Below are 14901 nucleotides of genomic sequence, written 5' to 3'. Positions count from 1 at the left end.
TCTCAACAGAACACACAGAGCAAGACAATGTTTTTAAAAACTGAATAAGAGTCATTGTGGGCAAGTCCTTTACATTCCGCCAAGCTGTCCATGCATCAGGCAGCATAATAAGAGAGTTAAACATGCAACCCCGGGGGAGTCCTGATTCCATCACGGGAAGTCTTTGAGGGACCAACTCTACCCAATAAGAGATGACTGAGGAAATGTGATTCATAAGGGAAGCTTTAGCACATAAGTATGAACAGGAGGAACAAGAAGATTTCTATTGACTTAAATCCATATCCAACAAAATCAATCCTGAGTATAATGGATTATGCTAATGCATGTAAAAAATTCACGAGTCCACAGTGACAATCACAACAGAAACTTTAATGGTATGAAAGGGGGAGGGTAAGTTCTTTTCCACAGCACTGTGCCAGCAGCTACAAGTATAGAGGAATGACGAAATTAGAAAATGTCCAGTGTACTAACAGGAATACGATAAGTGACACACAGCAGGGCTCATTAATGATGGTAAAAATTTTAGAGAAAGATCTTTAGAGAAGAGGATATTCATACACTCTCAAAGTACCACTCACCAAATTGCTAATGATAGAAAGAAAAAAAAGGCCTCTTTACAATGAACCGATCTCGTGGGCCCTCCAGAACAAAGTGACCAATGCTAGTCACACAGTAACGGTGGTGGATAAACTGGACATCCTTGGTCTCCAGGGGGCTGCGCTAGGACGCTCACAGCAGAAACTAACTGTATAGTGTTCTTGGAAGAAGGGTGAGTCTGAATTTCATCAGGAGGAAACGGTCAGACAACTTCAGAATGCAGACCACTGAGCCAGACGACTGACCTGTCCCCTGCAAACCAGGCCACGTCACCACCACCACAGACAACCACAAAAAGGTGAGGAGATATTTTTGGTCCCAAAGGACTAAAAAAACACAATAACATAATCCTTTCAGTCCTTAGGAAGCGAAAATATCTCTTCTCCTCTTTGTGGTCGTCATTTTGCGGTGGCACTGACTGTTGGAAGAAAGGCCAGTTGTCTTGTTCAATGGTCTACGTTCTGCAGCTGTCTGATAACGACCTCATGATGAAATTCAGCCTGCACATTCTCAACAAGAACACTGCGCGGTTACTGCTGTCTGCTCCTAGCACAGCCCTGCTGGTGGCAAAGAACGTCCGGATCGACACGTTGTCTTTGCCCGCTTGCTCCTGATTCTGGTTACGTAGCGGATGGGAATGGAGAGGAGCGAGGTTTAAGGTCTCTCAGAAGCATGTGTGCATCTAGGCATTGGGCTCCTTCGCGATGTCCCACAACTGGAGGCTGAGGGGCTGGGATTGCTCCCATCGAAGCAGGCTTTTGGAGTAAACATCCTGGAGAGTGGTTTGTGCTTGTGATGTGGATTCTCAGCAAAGGATCCCTCTGGTGTTCTGTTTGGGCTGGAGCTGGATTGGCTGTTTTCGATGTGTTGCATCAAGTGGAAAAGCGACTTTGCATAATGGGGTTTCTTCTTTTCTTGGTTTCGGAAGTCCTTGGTATCTGAGAGAGAGAGAAAAAACAAGCCAGTGTGAGTCTTTGTCAGGTCCTGCTGCGAGCTGAGCCTGGAGGGCTGGCTACATGGTGACAGAGGCCAGGAGCAAGCTGAGCTCCTACTGGGAGGAGGAGCTGAAGGGGAAAGTGAGATCCAAAGTTAGAAGAAGAACCTCCCTAAACTTCCATCCAGTCCGCCGTGCGGGATCCAGGGAGCCCTGTCCTCGCCCACCAGGAGCTGGTGACGTCCGATCTCAGAGCTGCTGCAGAGCCCTAGCCAGATCCCCACCACCCTGTCCTCAGCAGCCACTTCACTCCTGAATCCCGTTCGTCTGGAGCAAAGGGATGGTTGTCTCACACCTCCCAGGGAGGGATGTGCTCAGCATCCATCACACATTCAGAAGCAGACTGCTGTGGGAAGGAGGGGACCCTTGGCAGAGAGGCACGCCCTCTTTCTCTCTCTGTCCCAGCACTCTGAGGAAGAAGGGCAGGCGATGGGAAGAGGTCCGGCATGGAACAGCCTACAGGGACCTCAGAATATATCCAAATCCACTTCCACCTTCTGCAGATGAGGAGTGGGGATGCCAGGGGGCTCAGGCCTAACTAAAGCCACCTGAGCTGTTATTGACAACCCTGGGGCCAGAACTCAGGCCTCTCCCTTTGTGTCCATTTCGGGGAAGGTGAGAGGAAAGGCTCCAGTCCGGAGGTGTCGACAGGAAGTAGATACTGCTGGGTCACCTTGGCTGGACGAGAGTAAGGCTTTACAGAGAAATATTCTCCCGAGGGACTGAGGAAGGAACCCACAAGGGGAAACACACAATGGAATTAGCAAAAAAACAGCAAGGAGTATAACCATGGACGCACTCATTTTCCTTCAGTCCTCCTGTTGATTCCACACCAGGATACACCTTAGGGCATTGCTAGGAATATTCTCAACGTCTAGACCAGAAAGTCTTTGAAGGGGATGCAGAAGGCAACTGGTTTAACTAGGTTCTCTTCCACCCGCCCTTTGATTCCCCCAAAGCACTCCCTCGGGAAAGATTCCTTTTTAGGATTTACGCCGGTGTAAAGAATGGCATAAAGAAGCATAAACCTAACTCTTTTTCCTAACGTCCAATTTATTTACTATTATATTTTCTTTAGGGGAATGAATATAATGGTTCTCTTTGAGGATTTTACTTAATGACCAAAATTGATCAATAGTAAAATTTTCCAACTGTAGCCCCAAACCCATTGGACTTGATTTCAATTTGATGGACTGTGAACTTCACATTTTACATGATAAATATGAAAGAAGGGACTGGCGTGGTGACATAGTGGTTAAGTTTGCACCCTCTGCTTGGGTGGCCCGGGGTTCCTGGGTTCAGATCCCAGGCATGGACAGACACCCCACTCATCAAGCCATTCTGTGGCAGACTCCCACATACAAAATAGAGGAAGATTGGCACAGATGTTAGCTCAGCTACAATCTTCTTCAAGGAAAAAGAGGAAGATCGGCAACAGATGTTAGCTCAGGGCCAATCTTCCTAACCAAAAAAAAAAAGAAAAGAAAGAACAGAAAAAAATTAAAGAAAGTACTAAATTGTGTTATTTGTAATAGGGAGGTATTGTTATCTGTAAACTGGGTTTCTATGTAATGTTTATTTCTCATTTTATCTTGTATTCTAAAAAGTTGGAGAAAGTCTTTTCCAAGTAGAGTTCTTCTAAGTCTAATCCATTCATCTACCTCTTTTTCTTCTTGATTTTCTGGCATGTTATACAGATAGTACAGTTGAGAGAGGAATACAATTCCATCAAGGACTGATGGATACTCAGACATTTCAATGAAGCACTGACATGTTTGGCACATTTCTATGCTGAACCTGAGGTCATAGGAGACAAAGGGTTCTTCTTATCTCTAGCTGCATAAAAACCACTTGAGAGCTTTCTAAAAATACTGAAGCTCAAACCCCACCCCAGACCATTTAAATGAGAATCTTGAGTTGTGAGGTCAAGGGATTCATCTAAATAAAAGTCCCCAGTTGCTTATTACATGGCAGTACTACTGCCAGCTCCGAGGAGACCCCGAGGTGGGGACACTTGGTCCCTGGAAGCCCCATGCAGACCAGCCAAGGGCTGAGGAGAAACCCGACACCAGGCCAGTCCAGCACCCCGACCCAGGCTCTCAGTGAGGTTTTTTCTTTTTAAAGATTTGCCCTGAGCTAATATCTGTTGCTAATCTTTTTTGTTTTCTTCTTCTCCTCCTTAAAGCCCCACAGGACATGGTTGTATGTTCCAGTTGTGGGTCCTTCTAGTTTTGCGCTGTGGAACGCTGCCTCAGCATGGCCTGATAAGCAGTGCTATGTCTGTGCCCAGGATCTGAACCGGGAAAACCCTGGGCTGCTGAAGCAGAGCGCGTGAACTCAACCACATGGTCATGACCCAGCCACTCATTTAGTTTTTATAACCGGGGCTCTTTCTCCTCAGTTCCAACACTTCCTATTCACATGGAGAAGTCCAGGGTTAAGGGTTGGCCTAGGTCGGGTTCCCTAACACATACAGGAGGAATATCCCTGTGCAAGTGATCCGTTTGGACAATGCTCCCAGAAGCAAGAGGCAGTGGAGTTGGGGAAGCAGGGAAGGGAAGGCAAAGAAGCCAAGAAAGTGTGTGATTTCAGACAAAGCGCAATGTGTTCAGTGGCTCAAAGATGCTTTGTGATGAGGAGGACCATGGGGCTGGGCTTCCCCTTGACTAAGAAGAAAGGTGAGAGGGAATATCAGGACAGCGGCAGTGGAAACACAGCAGAGGTCAGAGTGCACACAGGAGACGGAGATGGAAGGGCCTGGCACAGTGGCAGCCCCCACGGAGGACAGAGGTGAGACCAGACAGAGGTAGCACCAGATGTTGAACAGAACAAACAAGGGAGAGAAAAAAGAGCAGGAGACTGAGCTATAAGCTTAGACAGAGAGCACTGAGGAATAAGTGCAGCTGAGAGCCCCGGATGGGCTCACCTCTGGACCCTAAGCTTGAAGGCCAGGGAATCTGCATGCTAGTCTCCACTTGCTGAGCCGCAGTTTTCTTTTGAGAATCCTCTGTTGGATGACAATTGAGGCATCAATGTGGCCAATGACTTGACACCCCTGCTTGCTGGCATCCGAACACTCAAGAGCATCACCCTTCAGCGTGGGAGGGGTCTTCATCCTGAGGGATGCGTCCAAACCCAGCTCTGAAAAGAAAACCACAGCCAACAGGATACAGTTATTCACGACCCACAGTGACTTACTCCCCACCCGAGAGTGACATCGAATAAGGAAAGTGGCTCAAACAACAACGGCCATCTGAAAGTCCGTGGGGGTGAGGTGAAGCCAATGCAGACAGTGAGATTTTCTTTTTTGTCGATCTTTCTTACAGTGCTCAGTGGTGATGAGATGGTCAGGAGGCAAACACACTCCCATTTGCCAAAAGATATCAAGAAAAACAGAATTGATAAAGACAGTGTCTCAGTAGAGAAGACAAAGGGAAGGAAATCACATGGACAGAGGTTGTCCTACTGGCAGGAAGGAGATTGTGGAGATCACGCAGAACCAGAGTGCACGGGAAAACATAGGAGAGAAAAAACTGGGGGAGGGTGAAAGCAGGGGAGTTTACAAAACTTGCATATATATATGTCATATATGTACCCTATACAAGGTACACACAAAATACACAGAATGTATGACATAATATATAAATACATCTATGCATATGTGTTCTTTTCTCTGATGGAGCAGATGAATAAATAGGGATTTGGAGGCATTGAATATGACATTCTAATCACTATTCTGGTCAGTTGAAATTGGAAAAAATTTAGAAGTGCAAGAAGAAGGAGAAACCCCGTGGCGAGAAACAGATGACCCGTGGAACACCAGGAGGAGGACGGTGAGGATAACACAAAGAGCATTGACGGAATCTCCAGAGAAGGATCGCTTACGTTCCCCCAAATTCCTCTGTGGAAACCGGATCCCCAGTGTGATGGTGTTTCGAGGTGGGGCCTTTGGGCAGCAGGGCCCTCAGGAATGGGATTAGTGCCCTCATAAAGGAGACCCCACAGAGCTCCCTTATCCCTTCCAGCACGTGAGGATGGCGCGAGAAGACAGTCTCTGTGAACCAGGAAGGGGGCTCTCCCCAAACCTCGAAGGTGCCTGCGCCGTGATGTTGCACCTCTCAGCCTCCAGAACTCCAATAAATAAATTTCTGCGGTTTCTATGTCACCCAGTCAATGGAATTTTTGTGCCAGCAGCCTGAATGGACTAAGAAACTATCGTTGGCCAAAAAACCTGGCGTGGAGCCTGGTTTCCTCCTCAGGCCCCTGTGGAAAGTGAGCAGGAAAGAGAGCGACTAGGCCAGTGAGGCTGTGTCTTGGCTGGGATTGGGGAAGCCAAGGAGAAGGAAAAAGAAAGGCTAGAGGGTGAGAAGACAACTCAACAGCCCAAGATCTGACGGCACTTGTCAGGGCTCCGCCTCCCCTGACCCTCACTGAGACTTTCTGTAGGACCTGTCCACGAGCGACAGGGCGCTCCTTGTTGCCCCACCTCCGCTTGAGAACATGGGTCTCTCCTCCTTCCTCAGAGGACACCATCACCTGAAGGATGAGCACCAGGCAGCTCCAGGGCCCAGGAGGAGATGCTGAGAGTGGTGGAGGGTGAGGAGGAGCAGACCCAAAGGAAACGATGTCAGGGTCTGGAAGCTCAGTTGGAAGCAACCTCTCAGGATCCTGAGGAGAAAAACACTGAGGACATGGACTTAGAGATGAGTAGAGCTGGTGAATTAAATCGAGTCTCCTAAAAGAGACTGCCTTGTGCACTTTAAGGATGAAGGTGGCCCTTTCCATGAAACAGAGGGGAAAACGTGAAGAATAAGGAGGACACTGAGCCGTGCACCAGTGTTTCCATGGGGACTGAGTGTGTCTACGGCAGTGTTACTGGGGGCACCTAACAGGAAAACTGGCCTGATGATGGATCCTGAAAGAAGAGGGGGAAATGGGCAAACGTGCCTTTCTGACAGAGAAGGGAAGATGGGGTCCAGAGAGAGTGGAGACCCTCAAGACTGCTCTGCATCAGACGGAACAAGGCACGCGGAAACATTTGTAAGTGTTAAAGCACCAGAAAGATACGGGGGTGGATTTGACATACTCATAGTTGTTAGCAAGCAATTTTTATTGAATCAGACACTGTGGAAATGATGTCCTTAATACTCCCAAGAGTATTAACGCAGTATGAGTAAGAGTATGGAATGCAGACCTAATTCTCAGGGGATTCAGATGAGGGAATTGGGATGTAAATACCTAAGAGATTCAACAACCTGGCCAAGGGAAACAGCGGGTAAGATGCAAACCCGGGACCTGGGGCAGAGCTGATCCTAAAGCCCAGGCTCTCACCACCTCGCTCTCTCAGAGCCTCATGGGTTTCAACCTGACCCGAAGTGAGCATGGGAGAGGCCCCATTGCCGCCTCCCCCCACAACCCTGTGACGCCCAACACATGGACTAGAGCTTCCTATTCTTCTTTTCTTCCTTACCTTGGAAGAGTGAACCTCGGTTTCCAGGAACACTGTTGGCTGCAAAGCTCCAGGTGGTGAAAGAAAGACCAAGCGTGGCTTTGCCATCCCCGCAATGGAACTGGTCCAGCTGCAGCCCCAGATAATTGCTCCCCCAGCTGCTTGGCTCCAGCGGTGCTTGTGAAGTTTGCATCTCTGTCCTTTGGAAACTCAAGTTTCCACTCAAAGGCCCTTGCTGACAAGCCTCCCAGGAAGGAGCTGAAACAAGAAGTGGTTTCAGTAGGACCAATCCGAGTTTCCCGTTGCTAAGCTCTCCCAGATCACCCATTTCAGAAGTCCCTGCTTGTCAGTGGTCTCAGGAAACAAACTCAGACTTCATGTATATGAAGGAGATGTCGCCATGACGTGTGTGCCTGGGGAGGCCGAGATGGCAGGTGCCCAGGCTGCAGTGGCCCTGAAGTGGACAATCACCCACTGGAGTCCAGAGGGCTTTGCATGGGCAGATGAGGTCATGCCTATTACTCTGTTACTAGTAACCTTAGTCCAGGAGCCTACAGAGAAGGTTCTAAAGAGGACTCAGGACATGGGGGAGAAAGAGTTGCTGGTGTCTGCCCTGAAGAATATCAGAGGAAGGGAAGAAGTATGGTCCCAAGGCTTCTGTTTCCAGTAAGAAGGGAGTTGGCAAACTGTAGACCAAGTTTGGAATCTTTGCAAAGTTCTGGAGCCTTTTGACCTTCCTTTTCTGTAAGTTTTGGCTGCCCTCCACCCACCCACACATATATATATTCTTTTGCCACTTGGTGGGGGGGGGGGGTCAGGTAGTAGCAGCTGTAAGTAATGAGGTAGAGGTCTGAGACCCTTATAAGAAACTTATGGACCAGAGGTGCTACGGCATCAGGCTTGGTGTGGTTCTTCAGGGACGTAATATGCTGCACAGTCCTTATGTTACACACTCTTCCGGGGGTCTGGGATTTGGTCCCTAATCCAACATGTTTCAATTTCTTCTGTGAAATGAAAATCTATTCTCAGAAAGAGGGCTAACCAAAGACCTGAAATAGCCTCAGACCAGTCCAGGTCAGGCTAAGGCGGGTCATAACCCCCAGGGCCTTCTCCACACCACTGTGGGTTCCCCTTTCTCCTCCCCTCTGCACATCCTCATTGCCACCAATGTTTGTTTTAAATGTTTCGTAAAAATCTCATTTGGGATGGTGTTACCATGTAGATTCCTGACAACACACTCTATGAGACTCTCATCATTGACACCTGGATCCAGGAGTCTCCTTCTGCTTCTCTGATCCTGTCATCTCCACATGATCAAACGTCTGAATAATCCAATCACCCAGAAGTCCTGTTCTCATCATGGTCCAACTCTACACATGCAGACTCCTCCCCCTGCCTTTGTAGTCCTTCTGTCCTGTGGCCTCATGTTCTTCTTTGCTCATAAGTTAGACGAGGGTCCTATCAGGCACACTGGTTGTTGACATTTCCATGAGATTACAACACTAAGACGTGACTCATGCTTGAAGCTCTAACCCACACATGGAAGAAGTCACTGAGCCTACACAAAGGATGAAACTCATGGCCATTTATGGAGGAGGGGAAACCAGAGCCAGAGCTCTGGCTTCATTGAAACCAAGGGGCACAGGCAGGATGCGGCGTCTAGGATCTCGTTTTTAAATCTTCAGAGGGAGGTAGTCACCCCAGAGGAAGTAGAGCATCAGCTTTAAACCCCAAATCATGAGAACAGACCTCCAGAATAATTGAGTAAAACTGTTCCACGTGTGGATAGCCAGAGAGGAGTGGGAGACACTGCTCAGGAAATGCAATTAGCAGAAACACTGCAGGAGATGAGATGTGTCATCTTAAAGAAAGAGGTCTGACAAATACCTACTGTGCCCCTGCTGTAGTGCTGGCTGTGAGGTGGTCATGATCCCTTCTCTCTCCCACCTGGGGAAAAATGGCTTGCAGATGCCACTGAGGGACAGGCTGAGAGGGACATAGCTAGGGACTAGGCTGAGAGCACAGCTCCCAAGCCCTCCTGAAATCTGTACTTAAAACTCGGTCCAAGAGCCTGCAGAAAGTATCTCTCTACCTGGCCAGCCGTGGTGAGCTTAAAAAATATGGAGGCTAACTGGGAGACCACTTGGATTTATCTGCTTTCTGATGGGAGTACTCACTGGCTGCCTCCAGAGTCAATCTGACTTGAGGCTCATCACACGGAAAGGCAGTGCTTCTGAGGGGTTCCCCGGAGGCAGACAGATCACGAGGACTGGAAGGAGTCGAATTCTGTTCACCTGATGGATCTGGAAGGATTTCATTCACAATCTCCTTCTCCAGCAGCTCCCTCTCCAGACTGGTGAGAGAGGGAAGAGAAAAGAAGAGATCAAGAAGGATTAGACACCACAGTGTCCCAGCTGGTTCTGATTGAAGGGTAGGGTGCAAGGGACTGGGGCAAAGCCTGGCTGTCCTGGAACAGGAGAGAGGGAGAGAGAGAATGAGAGTGAGCAGAACGTGCTCAGTGCACTGGACCGACAGTGAGGTGGTGACGGGGCTGCGCTCTCCCTGTAAGGCAGACGCATCACACTCGGAGACCCAACGCAATGGCTTCCAGTTTGTGAATACATTGTGTTGAATCTACATATGGCAGCCCAGCGAATGCAGGCCTCGGAGGCATCGTGGACTCCCAGAGATCTTGTGCCTTCTAGGCCATTTTCTGTCAATACTGTGACCTGTTATGTTTTTTTTTCTTTTTTTTAATTTTGTCTAGATCCTTTCTGGCTATGCTATACCTATGAAGGACCTAAGGCCATCAGTTGGGAAAGCAGACATGCATCTCCTCCTTGTTTTAGCCTTCCAAGAGAGAACAAGGGATTTCTTTCAGGGCAGGAAATCCCTGAGACTGCTTAGCTCCCCTTGTCAGACCGAGGCCACGAGTACCACAAAGACAAGAGACAACCTCGTTCAAAGGGCTTTGCCATCGTTGCTGGAGTGAGCGGAATCAGCAGCAGGGGCAGTGCTGGTTCCCCCTCGCCTGTGAACCCTGGGGCTATTTGGCCCTCAGGGTCTTTCTTTCAGGTGCTCTCCCCACATTGTACCCTTGCTTATTAGCCCTCCTCATTCATTGCTACCTGGGGCTCAGCGATTCTTGTTCTTCCTCCTCGTCATCGTCTTCCAGGTTTTCTGCAAACAAAATCCAGACAGAGATGAAATAGTGCCCCTTCACCCGTTACAGACACAAAGGCCTGCCTGGGCATGGACAGCAATGACCTGTGTATGAGGGCAGGACACACTGAGAGAATTGCACTGACAGCCCCATGTGTGACTTTGAAGGAATGGCCTGGGATGGTGTCCTGACCCATCAGGCAAAATGTCCTTGATCTGCTGGCTCCCCATCATGGCGTGCTCTGAGTTTAACTGGATAAAGATCAAATATCTTTTGTCTCCAGGTCATTGGGTAGTTGTCCAGTTTCCTTCTGGAATTCTCTAGTTCTCTCCTCCTCCTTCCACAAAGCTGGCTCCCAGTCTCAGTGACTCTATGTCCACTCAGAACCCCCACATAGACCCTACTCCTTTCTCTAAAAGGAGGATAGAAAACCCCATGACTCACCCCTCCATACATCCCGGGACTTCACGGGGACCTCCAAGTTGGCTTTTACATCATAAGAGGGAAAAATTTTCTTGTGGAAAGTGTTCTGTTACAAATCAACGTATCTGCCCCAAGATTTTCAGATTATAACTAAATAAACCCCAAACAGTTAGGAGTATGATCCCTTTCTGAAGCACATTCATGAGCATTCCCTTCTTTAGTAGTTACAGCTACCAGGCAACACACCTTTTGACCCATTTTACAGATGAGGAGACAGAAATCCAGGAAGGAGAAATCAAATACTCGCCTGTAGCTATAAAAGCCAGAGCTCAGGCAAGAGCCCGAGGAGCTCTAGCTCAGTCCACGATTCTTTTCACTCTAACAAGCTGCCTCCTGTCACGTTCTCCTTTGTGTGCTGTGACACCAGGTGGAGGCTGCCTCCTGCCCCAAAGGGCATGGTCCCTCAGGGAGGAAGCAGGCTCTTGGAGCACTATGACGTCCCCCTGTGCATTTCTCCCCTCTGCTCCCACCCAGCCAGTCGTGGTCCTGTCATGGCTCCAAGTGCGATGTGGACACCAGGACAGCTGGTGAAAGCGTTATGAGGGGAGATGCCGAGGCTCTTGTCAGCCAGGGACCTTGGAGGGGCTCAGCGCAGTCAGGGCCTGTGGGCGCCTTACCTGGGCTAAGCTTGTGGACAAGGCACTCTGCCAGCCTGGATCCCTCAGCCAGTTGTTCTTGGAATCCCTGTCCCCAGTCTCTGCCAATGTCACTGTGGGTGAGGAGGTCCCTGAGGTGCTGATGGAGGAGGACAGAGAGCTCTCTTCCTTCCCGTGACGTCTGGCGTATCTGGGTCAGCTTTCGTGCATGATCATGAATGAGGAAATGGTATTTCCTAGGCGGGAGGGAAGAGAAATCCTCAGAGTGGAAATGGGGTCATGAGAGATGATAAGGAGTTTGAGAAAGATTTCGGTGAGAATATCCCCAAAAGGCCTTCCAAGTAGAAATCTGCTCATTTTTGGTGGACCGCATTTTTTCTTCTTTCCTTTTGCATGTTACACACAGTGACCCAGTGAAAACACGCTCCTGAGACACTGGAGACTGGAAGAGATCTTGGAACTTCTAGGCCTCCTTCTCTAAAGGTTGAGGCAAAATAGGAATGTTTATTTAGTCTGGCTACTTTCCTTGTCATGAAATACCTGCCAACATGCTCAGGCCCACATGCAGAGAGCAGGTATGGACCTGACTCTGGGTTTTGACCCTCCGGAGGAGAAGAAGGCATGTCTGAAGGGGCAGGACGTCTCTAGGCCTGGTTACCTCACTGGGAGTGAGACAGACTCCACATGCTGCAAAGAACATGGACGATCCAGATGGGGGGACTGGAGGAGACCAGCACAATCAGCCAGTTTTGTGCCTCCTTGCTTCAGGAAAGCAGCTACTTTTGACCTCTGCGTCTGTTCTTTCCAGAACCTTCTCTGCATTTGATTGTACATTACCCTCCTCTGATCCTTCACTGTTACCTGGGGGTCAGTGATCCCAGTTGTTCTTCAGCCTCGTCTTCGTGGTTTTCTGCAAAGAAATTGAGAAAAGTCCATTTAGACATGAGCTAGTTGCACTTCACCCGTTACAAATGCAGGTGCCTTTCTGGGCCTGGAGACACGAATTACCTCTACATGAGTTCAGAAAGGTGTCGTGTTTTGTCTGTAAAGAAATGGGCTGCCGTGGTATTCTGATGGATCAGGCAAAGTGGCCCTGATCTGATGGGTCCCAGATGGCATGCTCTGGTGGAACTGGGCAAGGAGTTAAAAATTGATTTGGTTACCCAGATCAAGAGATGCTTCTCCAGCTTTCCTAGGGGCTCCTCCCACTCTCTCCTCCCTCCTGCCACAAGGCTGGTTTCCAAGCTCAGTGACTCTGCATCTCATCATGCCTTTCACAGAGAACCTCCTCCTTTCTCTCAGGAGACGAAAAACAATTCTGTCCCATGAGTCTCACATGACTTGGTCCTTCGTGGGGACTTCCACGTCTGCTTCTACCGTTCACCAGGAAAATTCTCTCCTCGTTAAGTGCTAAGTATTCTAGTGTAAACCCACATCCCACTACCAGATTCTACCATACCCAGTACTGAAATCAACCCCAGTGAGTGACCCTAGCATTGTGAAAGTACGCTCATAGGCCTTCCCTATTGGAATGCTACAGCTACCATGCAACACATGTGTTAATCACGTTAGAGATGAAGACACTGAAATCCAGGAAGGAGACATCCGTCCCGCACCCACTGTTAGAAAAGACAGAACTCAGGCTGGAGCCTGGGAACGTCCACGCTTAGCTCAGGGCCCTTTTCCGCCTTACTAGCTGCCTCCTATCATGTCTGCCTTTCTGTGCTCTAAAACTGGGTGGAGGCTGCCCCCTGTCCCAAGGGCCATGGCAAATGAGGGAGGAAGCAGGCACTCGGAACACTATCACCTCCACCTTGTACATTTCTCCTCTCTGTCCTTCCACCCAGCCGCTCCTGGTCCTGTCATGACCCCAAGTGTGATGTGGAAACCAGGACAGATGGCAAAAACATTAGGAGGGGAGAAGTGGAGTCTCTTGTGAGCCGGGGACCTTGGAGGGCTCAGCACAATCAGGGCCTGTGGCCGCCTTACCTGGGCCGAGCTTGCTGACAAGGGCCTGGGACAGCCTGCATCCCTCAGCCAATTGCTCTTGGAAGGCCTGCCCCCGGAGGTTGTTAAGGTCACTGCGGCCCAGGAGCTCCTTGAGGTTCTGATTAAGCAGGAGGGATAGCTCTCTTCCTTCCCGTGTCTTTAGGCGTAACTGGGTCAGCTCTCGTGCCTGAAGTCGAATTAGAAATTCGAACTCCCTATGTTGGGTTAGGAAGGAAAACGTATAATTGGAATTGAGTCAAAGGTTCTTAGGACCTCCGCAGAGGTTTCTATGAGAACATCCCCCATTTGCCTTCAAAACAGAGTTTTTGGACATGTTTGGCAAATGCCTAAATAGTTTTGAAAGCTCCATCAGCGGCCAGGCAATGCCAGCTCCTGAGGCATTGCAGACTCCAGCGTTCTTGTACCTTCTAGGCCACCTTCTCTCAGTGTCTAACATAATACCACTTTCGGGGGTCTAGTTACCTTCCCTGCTGTGAAATACCTGCCAACGACCTAAGATGAACTCTGCAGAAAGCGGATGTGAATCTCACCCTGCCTTTAACCAACCATCCATGAGAGGACACGTGATGTCCGGGAGTACAGGAAATCCATGAGAGTAGTTGGTTCACCTTGGTTCAGACTAACTCTACAAGTACCAGAAGGAGACTGCACAACCCCATTCAGAGGGCTGTGTCGTTGTTGGTTGAGGCAATGACAGGAGTGCAATCTGCAGGTTTGGGTGACCATCGCATCACAGATGTGGTCACCTTTGTGCTCCTTGATCTTTCTAGGACCCTTTCCATACTTTACCTGTCCTTTACCCTCTCCTGGTCGTTCATTTTGGACAGTGGTTCTCTCTCTTCCACATACTCCTCGTCTTCATGACTTTCTGCAGACAAATTCAGAAACGTCTAGTCAGATATCGGCCCGGCCCTGGTAGATCATCACCCCCATGTCCTCTGCCCTGAGTCGAGCAAACAGTTAAATACGTCTATTTTCACCAAAGATCACAGGGAACATGTCAGCAGCCTTCAAGAGGTGTTGCCGAAAGAGTCAGCTTGGCCCCAGCAGACACCCTGGTCTTTGGTGAGATAGGTGGGATTGTACACCAAGATGAGACTGATGGATGGAATCCATACACCCCACGGAGGAAAGTGTATTTGGCGCTTTCAAGAGGCCAGGATCCTGGGTGATTCATAGAGGTGGGGCCACCAGGGCCCATGCCTTGATTTCAGCGAAAACTCCAGACATGGAAAGACAGAGGTATCTTTGTCTCGTTCCTCAGCAGACTGTTTAGCAAGGACAAGATATCTCAGAGGTGAGAGAGACCAGATTCCAGAGCTGAGGAACCATGGTAACAACATCTCCAAAGAAATAGGCAAGACTACCACCCTCCTTGGACAGGCATTAATGCTCAGTTCAGGAACTCAATTAGGAAGAAAATTACAGGAGAGATCACAGGGCCCATCTTTCTACAAGGAGCTCATGGAGACTCCTGTTGTGCAGGAGCATCAGTGGTGGCTGGAAGTGTGTTATGATCTCTTGAATCTCCCCACTCTGGTTTACCTGGTGTTCATCAGCCTGTGCTTGGCATTGGGTCCCAGGGTGACAGAGATTTGATGTGGGACTT

The 14901-nt window shown here is 49.2% G+C and overlaps 1 protein-coding gene across 1 annotated transcript in view; it reads right to left on the bottom strand.

Moving 5' to 3' along the window:
* Nucleotides 1-348: 348 nt before the first annotated feature.
* Nucleotides 349-14901, bottom strand: part of LOC138915193 (NBPF family member NBPF14-like) — a 48604-nt gene continuing 34051 nt past the window's right edge. The window contains exons 31-39 of the mRNA XM_070220015.1: nucleotides 14082-14160; nucleotides 13272-13486; nucleotides 12144-12192; nucleotides 11304-11518; nucleotides 10169-10220; nucleotides 9218-9393; nucleotides 7062-7298; nucleotides 4518-4732; nucleotides 349-1535 (exon numbers count right to left, since the gene is read on the bottom strand). Coding sequence (XP_070076116.1) covers nucleotides 4527-4732; nucleotides 7062-7298; nucleotides 9218-9393; nucleotides 10169-10220; nucleotides 11304-11518; nucleotides 12144-12192; nucleotides 13272-13486; nucleotides 14082-14160 — 1229 coding nt within the window. The 3' untranslated portion in view covers nucleotides 349-1535; nucleotides 4518-4526. The remainder of the gene's footprint in view (nucleotides 1536-4517; nucleotides 4733-7061; nucleotides 7299-9217; nucleotides 9394-10168; nucleotides 10221-11303; nucleotides 11519-12143; nucleotides 12193-13271; nucleotides 13487-14081; nucleotides 14161-14901) is intronic.

Source organism: Equus caballus, chromosome 8, assembly GCF_041296265.1.
Source record: "Equus caballus isolate H_3958 breed thoroughbred chromosome 8, TB-T2T, whole genome shotgun sequence".
In the NCBI taxonomy this organism is placed as follows: domain Eukaryota; kingdom Metazoa; phylum Chordata; class Mammalia; order Perissodactyla; family Equidae; genus Equus; species Equus caballus.
Note: the sequence above shows the minus strand (reverse complement) of the source record. Positions and strands in the feature narration are given on the sequence as shown.